This window comes from Crocodylus porosus, unplaced genomic scaffold (genome assembly GCF_001723895.1).
Source record: "Crocodylus porosus isolate Cpor-Errol unplaced genomic scaffold, CroPor_comp1, whole genome shotgun sequence".
NCBI lineage: Eukaryota > Metazoa > Chordata > Crocodylia > Crocodylidae > Crocodylus > Crocodylus porosus.
Window position 1 is genome coordinate 87739591 of NW_017728886.1, and position 16068 is coordinate 87755658.

The 16068-nt window shown below is 42.6% G+C and overlaps 1 protein-coding gene across 5 annotated transcripts in view; it reads right to left on the reverse strand.

The window, feature by feature from the left end:
• Window positions 1-16068, reverse strand: part of ELMO1 (engulfment and cell motility 1) — a 446831-nt gene that overhangs the window by 22354 nt on the left and 408409 nt on the right. For all 5 annotated transcript variants that reach the window (XM_019538714.1, XM_019538724.1, XM_019538705.1 and 2 more), the window contains one exon: window positions 11626-11738. In XM_019538714.1, the coding sequence (XP_019394259.1) occupies window positions 11626-11738 (113 nt within the window). The remainder of the gene's footprint in view (window positions 1-11625; window positions 11739-16068) is intronic.

Below are 16068 nucleotides of genomic sequence, written 5' to 3' on the forward strand. Positions count from 1 at the left end.
TGGCCTCTCTGGGGCCTACGCGGCGCTTCTCGCGCTCCTTGGCCTCTCTGGGGCCTACGCGGCGCTTCTCGCGCTCCTTGGCCTCTCTGGGGCCTGTCTCGCGCTTCTTGTGCTCGGGCTCAGGTGGCCTGGCTCCCTGACCCTCCTTCTGGGTCGCACGCCCCACTGGGCTAAATACCCCCCCCACGGGGCCGGGGTCATGACACCCCACAACATCGCGCCTCTCTCCAGCACTCACCCGCAGTGCCAGCTCCGGCACCAATCGCTGTGCCCTCCCATGGCACCCAGGAACCCCCCCACTCCACTGGGGAGCTCCTAATTCGGCCTCTTCCGTCCCCTACAGCCTCTCCCGGTCCTCCAGTCTTATACAAACAGCCCAACAGCAACTCAAAGCTATCAGCCAACTGGCTCTAACTCAAAATAAACCTACCGGCCATAACATTCCGCACCACCCTGGCTCTCCTTCAAGCCTTCGTAACAGAGGTCTCTCCATCTCGTCTCAACATCTAGGTGCTCAAATGTTCAGGCAGCTCTGCTCTGTAGCAGGGCTCCTGCCTCTTAGGCTGCCAGAAGGGAACTGGATATGGCCTCAGGCTCTTCTGTTTATATGGGCCAGGCCCCGCCCCCTGGCTGTCAGCTGACCTGATCTGTTGCCTAAGCCACCTTCAGGTGTGCTGTCCTGCTGATTGGCAGCCCAGCCCGATTCCCAATGCCAGTAGCAGGCACCCTAGTGCCCTGCTACAGTATGCATATTGCATTCCTATTTAGCTCTTACTAGGAACCCAAGTGTATTAGTTCTCTTTCCACCTTTCAGTTCTCTATTTATTATTCCCCTTAACAATATTTGTCAAGAACTGCTACCACTAACAACATTTGCTTTGACGAGTTAGGCTACAACACTAACTAGCATGCAAGGTCACTGCTTGCCAATTTCATTTCTGAAATGATAAACACTGTGCTACTCTTCTTGCCAAAGCATGTCTGCTAAATAGATAGGCCACATAATGTTAAGTTGTCAGAAACACAATTTTGCTACAGCTGTACTATAACTCTCCTAACACTCTAAGCAGGGCTGGATGAAATGGCAGTTAAAATACCAATGGGCTGCTTAGTGGCTTGCCTACATTAGTGCTTCTATTGTTTCTATCACTGGTGGGAAATTTGAGAGGGTAAGACTAGCATTGGCACAGCCCTGCTGTACCACACTAGCATGCTGGCTTCACAAGTTTAATATTTCCAAGCATCCTCTAAAGCCCTAATGACAGCATTTATATGCCTCTAAAGTAGCACCCTGACAACCTGCTGCCTGATTTCAGACTAGCATGGCTAGCCACCTCTTGACAGAATATAAAAATTTCTTGATAGACAGATGTGATTTGACATAATGGTATCTTTAAACTGTCAATGTACTTTCCATTTTTAGCTATATTCTTTCTAAAGAATGTGGCTCAGAAATGTACAGAGAGACTTGAAAAATAACTAGAAATACCTTGGAATTTTATGTAATACTTTCTACTGAAGGATCTCAAAGCTCCTCAGGAGCAACAAAGGGGAATTCTGATTTGATATGCAAACGCAAATTGGGAGGAATCCCAACATGAAAGAATTTATTCTGGGATGCCTGAGACTAGAATCTTGTGCTACCTGTATACATTTCAGGGCACCCCCTGAAATTAGTAGAAAACAGGTTTAAAACTAACATGAGAAAGTACTTTTTTACACAATATTTAGTTTAACTTGTGGATTTCATTGCCACAGGAGGTAGTAGAGGCAGATGGCATAGCTGGGTTAAAAAAGGGACTACTTTATGGATGACAGATCTATTAATTGGTGTTGAACAGAATGGTTGGAGATATTTCCCCTGGCTTCTCTAAATAAATAATGGAAGATGCAAGGGAGGGTAATGGATAGAGTAATGAATGGATAGGGTAATGGATAGAGGACAGATCACTCTACATCTATCCAGTTTAATGCTCTCCACTTCTGCCACTAGGCTAGATGGACCACTGATCTGACACAGTATAGCACTTAAGTTCCTATGCTCGTATGTGACACTGAAATACAGCCATCCCTGGAATATAGGCCAGCACAGTGTTGCACATCACTACAGACATGGGAATTTTAGAAAACCAGGAGTCTCTATACTTACAAGAATGTCAGAAGGACTTAATAATAGAGAAGACTTCACCCTCAGTTTGTACGGACTCATATGAAAGATCCCACATAATTAACTCCTTGGCACTCCAATGCTTAAAAATGTATGCTAAAAATGTCCCTTTCCAATAGCGGTATAACTCTGAGTTCCTATTAAATGCAGTAGCACGATATTATCTTTAGTAGGATATTTAGGAGACAGCTTATTAATTTTGGACAGTACGAAGGAACATAACTTGCAATGTCTTATCATTAAAGAAAACCCATTCTTCCTAATAAAACTTAGCTTGGCTTTACTGTCATCTCAAGACCTTGGGGCAATGAGTAAGTGGATGGTGTCGTGGAAGACAATTACTATGAAACACTGAGGAAAATCAGACTGTATGCTGAAGTTAGCAAAAAACTAAAATGGATCAGATTTGTAATGTACTTCAAGACTAGGGTGTTTTGATAACCTTTTAGCTATGAACCCTTTCAAAAACAGAGGAAAAGAGTGCAAGTCCTCACTCCTTTACAGCTCAGAAGGCTTGTAGAGCCTTTTAAAACAATTCCCAATATCACAAGGATAATTAAAGAACTAATAACCATAGGCTGCAGTTCATAGCATGCCCAGTATAACTCTTCAGCAGTCTCACTAATAGCTGCCATCATAACAAAATTTTGCTGTCAGGGGGAATTCTTTTAATTGAAACCTGCAAATGAAACTAATGAGGTCTTGTCAGCTGTAACTGTTGAATGTCCAAGCTGAGACGAGGGCAATCAGTACATTAGTAATGAAAAAAAACACACACAGTTTTCTTTTTGGATCCTGCCACACACCATCACATCCACAGCTATTTGGGTTTCAGCTTGAGACTCCGCTAATGCATGTATCATATATAGAGGTAATAACTCACATGTCTGCTGTTTTACAGGAGCTGCTGTGAAGCAGAGCTGGTGAGTGCTGCTATTTTTACTGCACAGGTTTTCCAAATGTTTTGATTCACACATATTTTTATGCAAGAAGTGATAAACTAACAGCATAGCTAAAGCCATAACCAGGCCAAGTAGAGCCAAACATAAAAAGGAGGAAATGATGTCTATGGGCACAAGAAAGTTTATGATGTCAACAATGCAATTTCTGCTTCCAACCATAAATCCCTACAAACAATCAGAAAGAAAGTGCAAGTACAAAGTCTTATTCTTTTATATCAGTGTTAAGAAGAGGTGGTTTTAAACCAGGAAATTCTAGCTCAGAAGGCACCTTGAGCCTGTTAAATTGATTCCATAGCATATACTGGAATTTAAAAATCTAGAGAGGAATTTCAGAAATGAAAACCCAATTCACGGACTTGTAGGTGTGTGCATGTAACTGGAAAAATCCATTTTCTGGGTGAATGGTCACCTCGATAAATGGTGGCTTGTGTGTGCCCAGGAAAACTGTTAACTGCTAACCAGCTTGATTTCTTCTGGAAGAAATGCTCCATAGTTCAGGACCCGCCCCTGGGATGCTGGATGTCTCTGGGTAATAGAGTACTCTTTGTATTTGACATCATACATATCTTGATCTTATCTCTTTTATGCAATGAGTGGTTTCTAGGAGGATATCTTGTTAAAATTAGAAACAACTGAGTGGCAAAGCAGGCTCATGATTTAACTGAAGTCTCAGTCACTAGGTTTTTAAAACCTAGGCAGTTCTTAAGTCTGTTTTACTTACTAAGACTCAAGTACTGGTGTTATGGATTCTAGCTTGATTATTAACATTACAGCTCCATAGATAATACTACAGTTCCCATCTTTCTGAGGATCACAGAGAGTTTTAATGCTTCAGTGAAGTTAGTTTGCCAATGAAGTAGGATAAATATTATTTTATCCTTGTTTACAGTTGGCAAACTGAAAGACAGCAAGAGCAACATCATTTGTCCAAAGTAATTTAAGAAACAGATCACCGGATGCCCAGTTCTCTTCTGCATGGTTTCTTTCTAGATCTGTAAATTGGAAAAAGTAAATCAATTAATTTTCCACTTGCACTTTTTGTTTCATTATTCCAACCATATTCTGGACCTGAGTCACTTCTGTGGGTACCAGTGGGTAAAATCTGTAGCTCCATTTGCTAAATCAACTCATTGTGGAAGAGCGAGCACTTATCCACTGGGCAGTCTGCCAGGGTGGGGCAAGAGTAGCCTCACTGAGTTTATACTCTGCCAGTGCATTTCCCACAGGCCCTATTCAGCACCAATAGAACCTCTTGCTTGTTTGGCCCCACCTATATTAGATTTGCACTGACTTGCTCTGGACCTCCAACCATCTCTCTGATTCAGTTCTGGGCAAATTTGCTGTCACTGAGTGACAGTAATTTGCCACTAGTAGAAAATGGACCTGCTAGCTCTACATTTCCCTGAAATCCCATAAATTAAATACCCACCCCACTTCCAAGTACAAGGTGGCTGGTTTTATTAAACCAAATTACTAGAGAAAAAGACTAACATTACATTCTCTAATTTTCAACTTCAAAAGATGCTATGCAAATTGTTTACATCTTCAAACAAGAGCTGCAAGAGCCTGTTAACTAAATAGCATCTTGTCACATTGTTAAAGCTTAGTGAGAGGAAAATAAAAAGTTGGCTGTAATTCAACTAAAAGAGCAGCTCAAACTGTGATCCACTGGTGTTCACAGAGATTTTGTTGATGGTCCATATACTGATGGCCATTCACATAAGACTGCAACTGAAAACAGCTGGTATATGTTAAACCACAAGTTGGCAACCTCTGCTTGGCATGCATACCTTGGGGTGGATGATGGGGAAGGATCACAACAAGTATTGGACCCCTTGTAGCATTATTTTTCCATCGAAGCAATTGTTAGGACTAGGAGGGGAACTGGTCCCTAACCCCTCCCCATTGCAAATGGAAGAGCCTAACCATATTCAACTGTTATGTAGAATTAGCTTAACCAATTCCACTTTCACAAGCTATACCAGGGGTCAGTAATTATTTTGGGCAGAGGGCCACTTCACTGAGTTTTGGCCCATGTTCCTGCCCAGCTGTTGCTGTGCTCTGCATGCCTGGTTGCTGCCCCTTCCTCCCACTTGCCACAGTCATTTCCCCACCCACTAGCTGGTACCACATGGCTCCCAGCTGCAGGGCTGGGACCTCAGGAAGACTGGGGCGTCCCTGTCCCCCCCACCTCCTTGTTCTTATCTGTATTTCCCTTGGTGCAGGGAGGCAGGAACAGTCCCAGGCCAGAAACCTCCAGCAGCCCCTGCTAGGCAGAGGCTTCCAGCTGGGATTGAGGGGGCAGGGACAGGCAGGCTGGTCTTGCTGCTGTCTGCAACGGGCTCCCCCTAGGTCCTACTGCCCCTGTCTCCTGTCATCTTTGATAGGCAGCCAGAAGCAGATAAATATTACTTTTCTAATTTTTCTTAGGGGCCCCGTGGGCCAGACAGAATGGCCTGGCAGGCTGGATCCAGCCCATGGGCTGTATTTTGCCTGCTGCTGAGCTACACACATCACTACTTTTGTCTGTGTCTTAAAAAAAATGATCATGGAGCAGACCCATGTAGAAAAGGAAACTCTGCAGAAACTAGATAGAAAAAGAATATTTTCTCAGTTGGTGGGCTAATTCACCTCTTGCCTGGGTTAGATGGTACATTTAGAACATAATGAAAAGTTTAAGAAATATGTGTGTTTTATATTCCTTTTTTCAAGTCACCTTGAAAACGCATGCTAAAATTGTGGTGTTAATTTGAAGGATATGTAACCAAGTTTCTTTCCTCTTGCAAAAATTACTACCCAAGAGACCTTGTCTATGGTTTTAGCACATAGTTTCTCATTTTAATCACACATCATTTCTCTTTAATCTTTATAAAGATAAAACAGCATTTCTTTCAAAAGGGTGCACCCAGCAACATAAACCACAGATGTTTTGTACGACACTAGTGATATATCTATTATGCTCAATAAAACTGTCTGACAGAGGCAGGTTTAGCTACTACAGTAAAAGTTCCATTAACTGGCACCTTACAAGCCGGCACGCTTTATTAACCGGCATGCCAGCTTGTAAGGTAAAGTGAAACTGGAAGTGCCCACCGTGGCACTTCTGGTTTCTCCGAGCCCCCATGGCCCAGGGCAAAGCAGCCTGTGCTGCCGAGTCCCCATGGCATGGGGGCATAACAGGCTATGCAGGGCCCGCCTCGCTGTCCTGCAGGGCCTGCAGGAGGGATGGCGACACCCTGGATGCGGTGGGAGAAGCAGTGGCTCGAACAGGCAAGGATGCCTGTTCAGGCCGCCCAATTAACCAGCATATTTTGTTATTGGACATCCTCCATTCCTGGGGAATGCTAGATAACAGAGCTTTTACTGTACTTTGCTCCACTGGAAATAACAGTTTTGATTAGTAAAACGCTTCATGGATTTTTGCTCTAACCCTTTCCTTTAGAACTGAGCAGGCTACCTGTCAATTGACAACCACTGGTTTAACAAAACTATGACCACAATGTATTTTTCTGTTCTAATAAGATAAGGATACAAGTGAAGAGATTCCCTTGTAGGAGACAGCAGGAAAAAGGCCTTGTGCTCTCTGGAGGTTTTTGAACAGGTGATTTATTTTACTTTAAATAAACAAAGCACACAAAAGATACTGCTAGGGTAACCATCAAAAAATTATTGCTGTAGTACAATCATGCTGATATGATAATTCCATCTTCAAGCTGGTAAGAAGCAGTAACTTGCTACAGTTGACCCAAACTCAGCTTCAAGATCATCTCAGAGAGACGTGCCTTGGCTTGGAGGCTTTGCAACCAAATATGATAAAGATTCAGTGCTCCAAGTTTGAAAAGCCTGGAAAGACCTTTACTCATTTTTTCTTAAAGCAATTGTTTACCCCTACTCTGACTAACCATGCGTCCTACCACATATTCAGGAAATGTTCATAATGGAATTTTGTTCTAGAGCAGTGCTTCCCAAACTTTGACAGGTTGCACACCACCAATTTAGAACAATACAACTGTAAGTACCACAAGCAAATATTTCAATTTAACATTAAGTACCACCAGCAAATTATTGTCATACAGGCTAGGGACAGACATTCAAAAAGCCTGAGCCTGAATTGATTCAGTCTTTGTAGGTTAGTCTAACCTGGCTAGGCTGAACCAGTTTCCAACCATACAGACAATCCCTCTGGACTGAGGAAATTCAGGCACATGCCTGCAGTGGCTCAGGCTGGAAACCAGAACGTGCTAGAGCAGCCATCCCTGCCCTTGCAGAGCTGAGCTGAGGGGGGCGTGGCCAGGCTCCAGCAGGGCTCTGATTAGGGAGGTGTGTAAATCCCCAGCCTGCCTGCTGTCCCAGGCTTTTCCCCACTCACTACTCAAGGTGCAGGAGTGTTGCCAGCTATTACTGAGGCAAGGGTGTGTGTCCAGCACATGCATCTGTTGATGATACAGAGCTTTTCACTCTCCCTCCCTGATTCTGTACGCTACCTGAAACAAACTGACAGGCAAGCAAGCCAGGGTTGGGAGGGGCTGATAACTGTGTTTCTCACCCTTATCTCAGTGTTTCTCATTCCATTAAGACTGTTGATTCTACCTGTTGATTCAGCACAGACCCAGCATGTGGTCTGCTAGCTAATATACAGACACCTCCTCAGCAAGGAAGAGGGCAGTGGGGAATTCCTGCTTAGCAGAGAGAGGTGAGGGGGAGGGGGAGAGAAAACAGCTCTTAAACAGCATTTCCAAAGGACACTAAGCTACCTGTTAATAAGCTCCAAAAAGCCTGTCTCCCTCTGTCATCTCCCACAGCATGGACTGTAGCCTGCATGTAGTTGGCTAACTAATGCTGAGCTGTCTGTAAGGGATGGGGGAATGCCTGCTTATCACAGAGTGGGGAGGGAAGGTGGGGAGGGAGAGCAGAAGCCGGACACATGCCTGCAGAGACTGCTGATCTCCAGTAAGGCAGCAGAGGGGAGGGCCCAGCTCTGCTGTAGAATACAGAGCCCCACCCAGCCAGAGAGCATGCTGGGATGCTGGGGGACTCTGATGAATCTTAAACCAGCCAGAGGTCTAGGACAGACATTGCATAAACTGGTTTGAGCCAAATCAGTTAAATCTGATACTACATTCAACCAGGCTTATCTCAAACCAGTTTCAGCCATTTTCAAAGTGGTTTATGTGCACTGAACATCTGCTCTGTTACAGGTTTAAACCAGTTTCTGATCACTTAAACTGGTTTATGTGTAATATCTGTCCCTAGCCATAAAGTAATTATAATAAATCAGTTAATGTATACCACTGACAGACTGTCTGCGTACCACCAGCGGTACACATACAACAGATTGGGAACTGATGTGCTAGAGTCTTTGTCACCAGGTAATACCAGTTAGTTATTTTTTAAATAGTTGATCTGATTATTTCAATTTTGCCTGTGCAGACTGTGTGAAGATTCCCCTTTACACATTCTGCAGATTTGGAACATTTGCCCTAGGGCAGAGGTTCCCAATCTGTGGTACACGTACTACCAGTGGTACGCAGGCAACCTGCTGATGATATTTAAGACTGAACTGAAAAATTTGCAGGGGATACTTAAGGTTCTATTATTTTAAATTGATGGTGTACAGTCTGTCAGAGTTTGGGAGCCGTTGCCCTAGGGTTTCCTCGGAAAAATATAATGAAAAAAGAGGTAAATCAAGATGCATGCCTTATTATCCAAAGCAGTCACATAACCTTACTGTGGTAATCCTGGTCCTATCCTCTTGTTATAGTTTCTCTATTACTGTTCCAGGTCTATTACTGTTAATCATCATGTTAATTGTTAACTTACAACAGGGCTGTTTAGCTGGCATCCCTCAGGCTGCATGTAGGCTGAAAGGAGTTAACATATGGCCCCTAGGCTCCTGCACAGCTGCTGCTGCTGCTTTGACTGCTCTGTCTGAAGCAGCATCTGGGGTCTTGGGCTCTCTGTCCCACCCCTAACCCTTGCTGCCTGACCCAGCCCATGGCAAGGGGCAGCCTGCCTGACATAGCCTATGGTGCAGCTGCAGTGCCAGAAGTATTGGCAGCCTAGAGCAGTTGTGTGATGCGATGCCATGGGGGAGTCTCCAGGAAGTTGCAGGTGAGGCAGGGAGTGGGGGGCTGCCCTACACATGCAGTGCAGTGGAGTGGTGGAATATTCACCTGCCCATGCAAAGTACAGCCTTGGGGGCCCACAGTCCCTGCTGATATAGTCCTCCATTGGGTGTGTGGCCCCCAGCCTCTTAGAAGTTGGACAGCCCTGATTTATAGCTTTCTGGGCCACTTTCTGATGATGGGCCAGATCTTTAAACCTCTTAAAGGGAAGGTACTAACACGAATTTACTTCAGCTAAGGATCCCGATAGCTTGAACTGACAGTACTTTAAAAAAAAGTACCTTCCCTTGGAAATTTACCCTAACAAGAATGTTTTATCTAAGACTTGTTTCCTTCCAGAGTATTAATGGATCAACTAAAATGAAGTCCAGATTTAAACTACTGTAGGAATTAAGTTTGGCTTAGTAAAACTGAGCCCTGATTATAGGTTTTGCTTTGGTTTGGCAGTCCTTTTAGCTACTCTCCCATTGTGCAGAACATACTGCTGCAGAGAGCATATGTCATAGATGTCATAGACATTAGGGCTGGAAAGGACCTTGGAAGATCATCGAGTCCAGCCCCTTGCCCAAAGGGCAGGAAGTCAGCTGGGGTCATAGGATCCCAGCAAGATAAGCATCCAATTTGCTCTTGAAGGTGTTCAATGTAGGTGCTTGAACCACCTCCGATGGCAGACTGTTCCAGACCCTGGGGGCTCAGACAGTAAAGAAATTCTTCCTTATGTCCAGCCTGAAATGGTCTTGCAGGAGTTTATAATCATTTGACCTCGTCATCCCTTGGGGTGCTCTGGTGAAAAACGTTCCCACAGATCCTGGTGGCTAGACATCTAAGGGTGACCAGAATCTGGAACAGACTTCCCAAGCAGGTGGTACAGTCACCAACCTTGGAAGTGTACAAGAGGAGACTGGATAGACATTTTGCTATGATCATTTGATCTCAGCAGTATTCCTGCCCAGAGTAGGAGAGGTTGGACTCTATGATCTTTCAGGGAACCTTCCAGCCCTTAATTTCTATGATTTCTATAACCCCTGTGACATCTCTACAAAAAATCATACTGGACTACAATGCCATTTTGGCAAACTGCAGTGGCCAGCTTTATTACAGAACAGGGGTGGTCAACCTGAAGCACATGTGCCACAAGTAGCATGCGCAGTCTCTGTGTGTGATAGTCAGATCAGGGAGGGATAAGGCAGGACACAGTTGTAGATAAAACAGGAAGCAAAGGAGAAGACTGGGTAAGGGAAGGGGATCGGAGAGGCACACAGGGAGGTTACAGGACTAATTTGTGGCAGATCTGGCAAAAAGGTTGCCTTCCATTATAACAGAACAATTTAAAAACCTGGAATTGTCAAGAATATCTTCAAACTGTAGTTAAGAAAAGTGCATTGTATATCAGCTAGGCAGAGAGCATTGTAGGAATCATTCTCATGCAGACAAATCTGCTTTTCTCATCAATACCCAATTCTCAAATATTTATCTCTGAGAGTCCTTACCCTAATTGTAATTCATATTGCAGTTACGGAAAAAAATAAAAGGATTGACATTAAAATCTCATCAAAACAGATCCAGGTTTGCTGCATTTTGTTCCTGGATTGGAAAGGTTCTACTCTTAGGAGGAAAAGGATTAGAAAGAAAATGGTTTGGTGAAGTAAGCTGTACAATCCAAAAATGAGCAATGATCCATATAATTGTGAAGAAAGTTCTTCTATGTCCATTTAGTATTCACCCCCAGGCACACAAGTTATGGATTTAAGGACTTTTTAAAATCTGCTAGCTTATGAAATATTTAAACATGATAATATGAATGATAATAAAAGAAGAAGATTAAGGATGTGTAGTGACTGGATAGATGTGGTGAACTGTGCTCACCACAATTAAGAAGTGATGAGTCTGTGATGAGGTATATAAATAATTAGTAGCATAGTTTAAAAGCAATTCTTTTTAAAATGTGCCCAAATGTCTGTGGCATTAAGGTTCTGAATATCATGAGAGTCGCATGCTATCCATGGGCAATTTTAGTGACCAGAGATTTTGACCCCGTCATCAGCAAGAAGCTTGAAGACCAAGGAAGCAATCAAGGTATTTAGTTCTTGATGGAAAGCAGCTACTTGAGATCTTCTTTAAACAAAAGATAATATGATTAGACTTATTCCACAAGGTCCTCAGGAGGAACATTCCAAAAAACCCACTGGCATAAAGAGTACCCAAGGAAGAATTTAATTACTAGAAATTTTTTAAAAGCCCCCTCAAATAAAGCTCTTCATCATTCACTTTATATGTGGGGAAACTTCAACCTGACAATAGCAGAAGAGCTATTAGCTAAAGGTGAAGTAAGAAACAACAAAATGCCAGACTCTTCAGCCTTGAGCTTTACCTTGTCGCCGTCGACTATTTAGTTTCCTAAAGCAGGTGCCCTCAACAAGTCGATTAAGACGTTGCTGCTTGATCAGCTCCAAGATTTCAGGCTGAATCTTCTCTTTTAGCTCCCTGGGAAGCGGGGGAAGGGAAGGGGAAGAAAAACCACACGCTTATTAGATTTATTCATGTACCGCTTTCTTTTCACTCAGAGATATTCACGAGACATTTCAGTTCCATCCATCTCATTTCTGGGAAGGTCCAAAGAGAGAAGGAGTCATGCAGTCTTACTCTAGAAATGAGCCGTTTTAGGGAGCGAAATCTGACTCACAAATAGAGCACTGAATGGTAGTCAGGATTCCTATGTTCTGTCCCCTTTTGCTACTAAATTGGTAAATGGCTTAAGATAACCTATTTGTGTCTTAGTTCATCCATGAAATACCACTTATTACTGTACCTCCAAAAGGCACTGTGAGGCAAGTAAGAGCTACTTCTTAATGAGAGTATTATGAAGCCTAGTTGGTTGATTGATATCCAGGAATGCAATGTTTTCTGCAGATGCACCATATCATCATTAGTTAGTAGAAGTGAAAACAGATAGTGCCAAACATACTCAGAACCAGCACTTCTAATGTTAGCTCAGATGAAGTAACAGCTGATGTCATTTGATTACTTTTATTTCTGTATCACTCTACAATTTACTACTGCATGGTTTTTGTGGGAAAATTCCTAAAGCTTTGAAACTTGCCAGGCATCCAAACTGTCCAGTGCACAGGCACACACAAACCCATAGTATATTAAGAAATTATATTACTGTATACACTGTCAAATTAATGCATTTCCTTCATCCTGGTCTTGACAAATGGGCTCAGTGTTTCAAGCACTAGGCAGAAAATACATGCATCTAGCATTGAAAGTTGGTTTTATATGCTACCGTGAGGATTCACAGGTGTCTGAATTCATCAGTTATACCCTCACTTAGACTCAGTAAGAATATGTAAAGGACAGGTTTAAACATCAACGTGGCAGCAAATCTAGTAAGATTAACATGCAACTGAAAGTGTAGAGGGTCTATAAAATATGACGCGTGTCAGGTCCATAATTTTAGATTGCTGTGTCAATACGTAATACCAAAATCATTCTGCCTGGAAGTATTTCCTAGTGATCAACACTTGTAGACGTAGAAGCAGTGCTATTTCCGAGATAAAGCAAAATTCTGCTGGAAAACACTGGATGTTCATTTAGTGGCTCAACCACCACGTTCTTCATTTATAAAAACCTACATGGAAATATTTGCAAGGTTTCTGAATAAAGATTGTAGCCTTAATTAGACATGTCAAGGATTTTTGGACATATGCATGCCCTGCAGTGCTGGACACTATTAAAAGCACCTGGTGCTGTGGCGTGTGCATTTGTATAAATGGCAAAATACGCATTAGTGCTGAGAAAGTGGTGGTGGCACACTTTTGAACTAAAACACATCAAAGGTGTTTTAGTTCAAAAGTGCATTGCCACCATTTTCTGCATGCTGATGTGCATTTCACTGTTTATACAAATGCACACAATGCAGCGCCAAGAGCATCAGCTTGCATGGTTCACAGACTCAATTAATTTGCAGATTCAATTTCTGGCATGTTGGAGCAGATAAAGTTATGTGTTTAAATGCCTATCATAACTAAGGGCTGTGGTGGCTGCCAGCCAATTTTCCATGCAGATCACAGGGCCAGCAGCCATTTTCACTGGCCAAGCACTGTGGGGTCCCCCTACACCTCTGATTGGTAGAGGGGCCCCAGTGGTCCTGCCCCTTGCCACTGACTGGCTGCAAGGCTGTCCATCATACAGCTCCACCCCTCACTGATAATTGGTGGAGAGGGGCAGGGCCATATGGCAGACAGACCTTGAAGCCAATCAGCGGTATGGGGTGAGGGGTGGCAGCCATCTCCAGAGGGAGCCAGCATTCTTTTTTTGGTAAATTGGGTTTGTGTTTTTTTTCCCCACAGAGCCTGAAAAGTGTGGAGCCTGCATTCACAAAGTCTGCCTGAAATCATGGTATCTGTGAAAATCACAGCTTCAGTAAGTCCCTAGACATAACACTCTCACATAGCAGTAAAATGTTCATGCATTAAAATGCTCAAGGACTGCAGTTCTTGATACCTAATTCACTTCTGTGTATCAGTCAAATATCAAGCAACTATTATAGCTATAAAAACACAATACCTTTAGAAAATGTATTACAAGAATTATGCTTATTTTCAAATACTATAGATTTTTCATGGAGGGCAATTCTACATGTGCAGGTAAAGGCATGGTGGGATCTAATGCATAATCCATACAATCACACTCCTGACATGGTACATGTATTGTAATAGCAGCAACTCTTACTTAGTCAATGCCAAAAACATTTTTGCAAGTTGCTTCATGGAACACAGTCCTTGCTTTTAATAACTTATAGCTTAAATATACAGTGGCTGTGTCTACATGAGACACTTACACTGAGCTCATTACTACTGTGCACTAATGTTGCCGGGTATGAACCAAGATGCTACTGTAGTAATGAGCTACTGCGCAGTAAGTGTCACTAGGCAATTGTGCCAGGATGCTACTACACGGTAACGCCAGTTACTGCACAGTCATTTAGTACCTGGTTATGCAAGTACTAAATGACTGTGCAGTAACAACTGCGCAGTTGGCATCTCATGTAGACACACCCACTGAGCAGAAAAAAGACCACAGAATCACAGAAAAATAGAGTTGGAAGCAATCTCATGAAGTTATCTAATCTAACTGCCAGCTTAAGGAAGGATCATTCTTGTCTACATTATCCCAGTTAAGCGTTTGCCTAACTTGAAGGCAGACAGGAAGGTGAGGTGCTTTCCTAGCTCCATTCTAGTGCCCACTCTTCCCCTCTTAGGTACCCACCCATTGTCATGCTATTGGGTCTCAAAGAATCAGGCTCTGAGTCTTCTTATACAACACTTTTCCATAGTCAAAGACATCCATCTCACCATCAGGAATGTTTAATTCTATTAAATGACATAAAATTGGCTGGGGCCTTTGAAGCATTAGATTTTTTTCAAGTCCTACCAAAGGCAGTGGCAGATGATGGAGTTCTATCTATACCTTGTAGGGTTGGATCAAAAACCAAAGGAGTTAGCACAAGCAATGACAGGTAAAACTCATGATGCCTTATTTACAAAACACATTTGAAAAATGACAAGCAAACAGGGCACAATAATTTACACAATGCTTTTCTGAAACTGCTATTCACTATTATTCCTGTAAAGGTGGGAGAGACAGAAATTAGCATAAAGAGGCATAAGAGACAAAACAGGTTTTAAAATTTTTTTTGTTCTTGGTTTCTATTGCATTTCAGTGATTTAATAATTGCAGGAGTTAAGTTAATGAATCAAAAAGACTTGCACACTTGATGGAACCAAGTCATATGTTATTACTAACTTTTCTCTTTCTTCTCATTGGCCTCAACGCTCAAGGGACAACCGTGGGATCAGCTACTTGATTCTGAGAAATCTACCTTTAACTCCTCAGAATTTTGAGGATAATCTTTATAAAATTATTTTTAAAATGACTGAAATAATGGAGTTTTTCTTCCATTTTCATTTGTCCCTGGCCCTGCACCCTTCCAGTTCATAGTTCAAATACATTCATGCTTTCTGGAGTGAGACATTTTATATTTAATGTAAATCGTTATAATGCAATTGGAAAATAATCCCAAAGTCACTTTGATCTGTTTTTCTCCTTTATGTTCCTGGCTCACAGCTGTATCCTATCCTATCCACTAATGCCTCCTGAAACTATTGATACTTTTTAACTTTGTTGAAAATGCTTAAAAATAAAAGAATTTCACAAAGCCAAATCCCTCCAACTGTTCTCCCTATTCTGCTGCTTCACATACAACTCTCCTGAAGAGACAAACTCTCTCTGCACCACTCAAGCTTTCTCTTAAATATCATCATCTTACCCATTATTTGTCCAACTCTATCTTTAATGTATCAAAGAAATGACTTGGTTCTTTGCAGGCTAGGACAATTCCCAGTGGAATTGGATACTGCCTTTCACAGACATTCAAAATGGGTTGGTAATTTTCTCTGTGCAGCTTGGAGGCTGTGGCATTCAAAACCGATCACACTCAAACAAACTGGGTCCTGAATTTGTTTGGCCCAAAAATGGAAATAGATAAGCCTTCAGCTCAAATGTTGCAAAAAGACTGTGATCTTTGGCAAAGCAGTTACTTGATGCTGGGTTATTATAAATCACATGAGCCCAAATGAAAAATCCTCATCATCCATGGCAGGTTGCTCCTGGCAGCTACTCCTCAGTTCTGGAACTTCCTCCCCCTTGAGGCCTACTAATGCCCAAGCCAGGATACCTTCCAGATGTAAAACCTTTCTATTTGGGCAGGTGTTTACCAAGCCAGGCTAAGCTTGGGGGAGTTCAGGGGGGT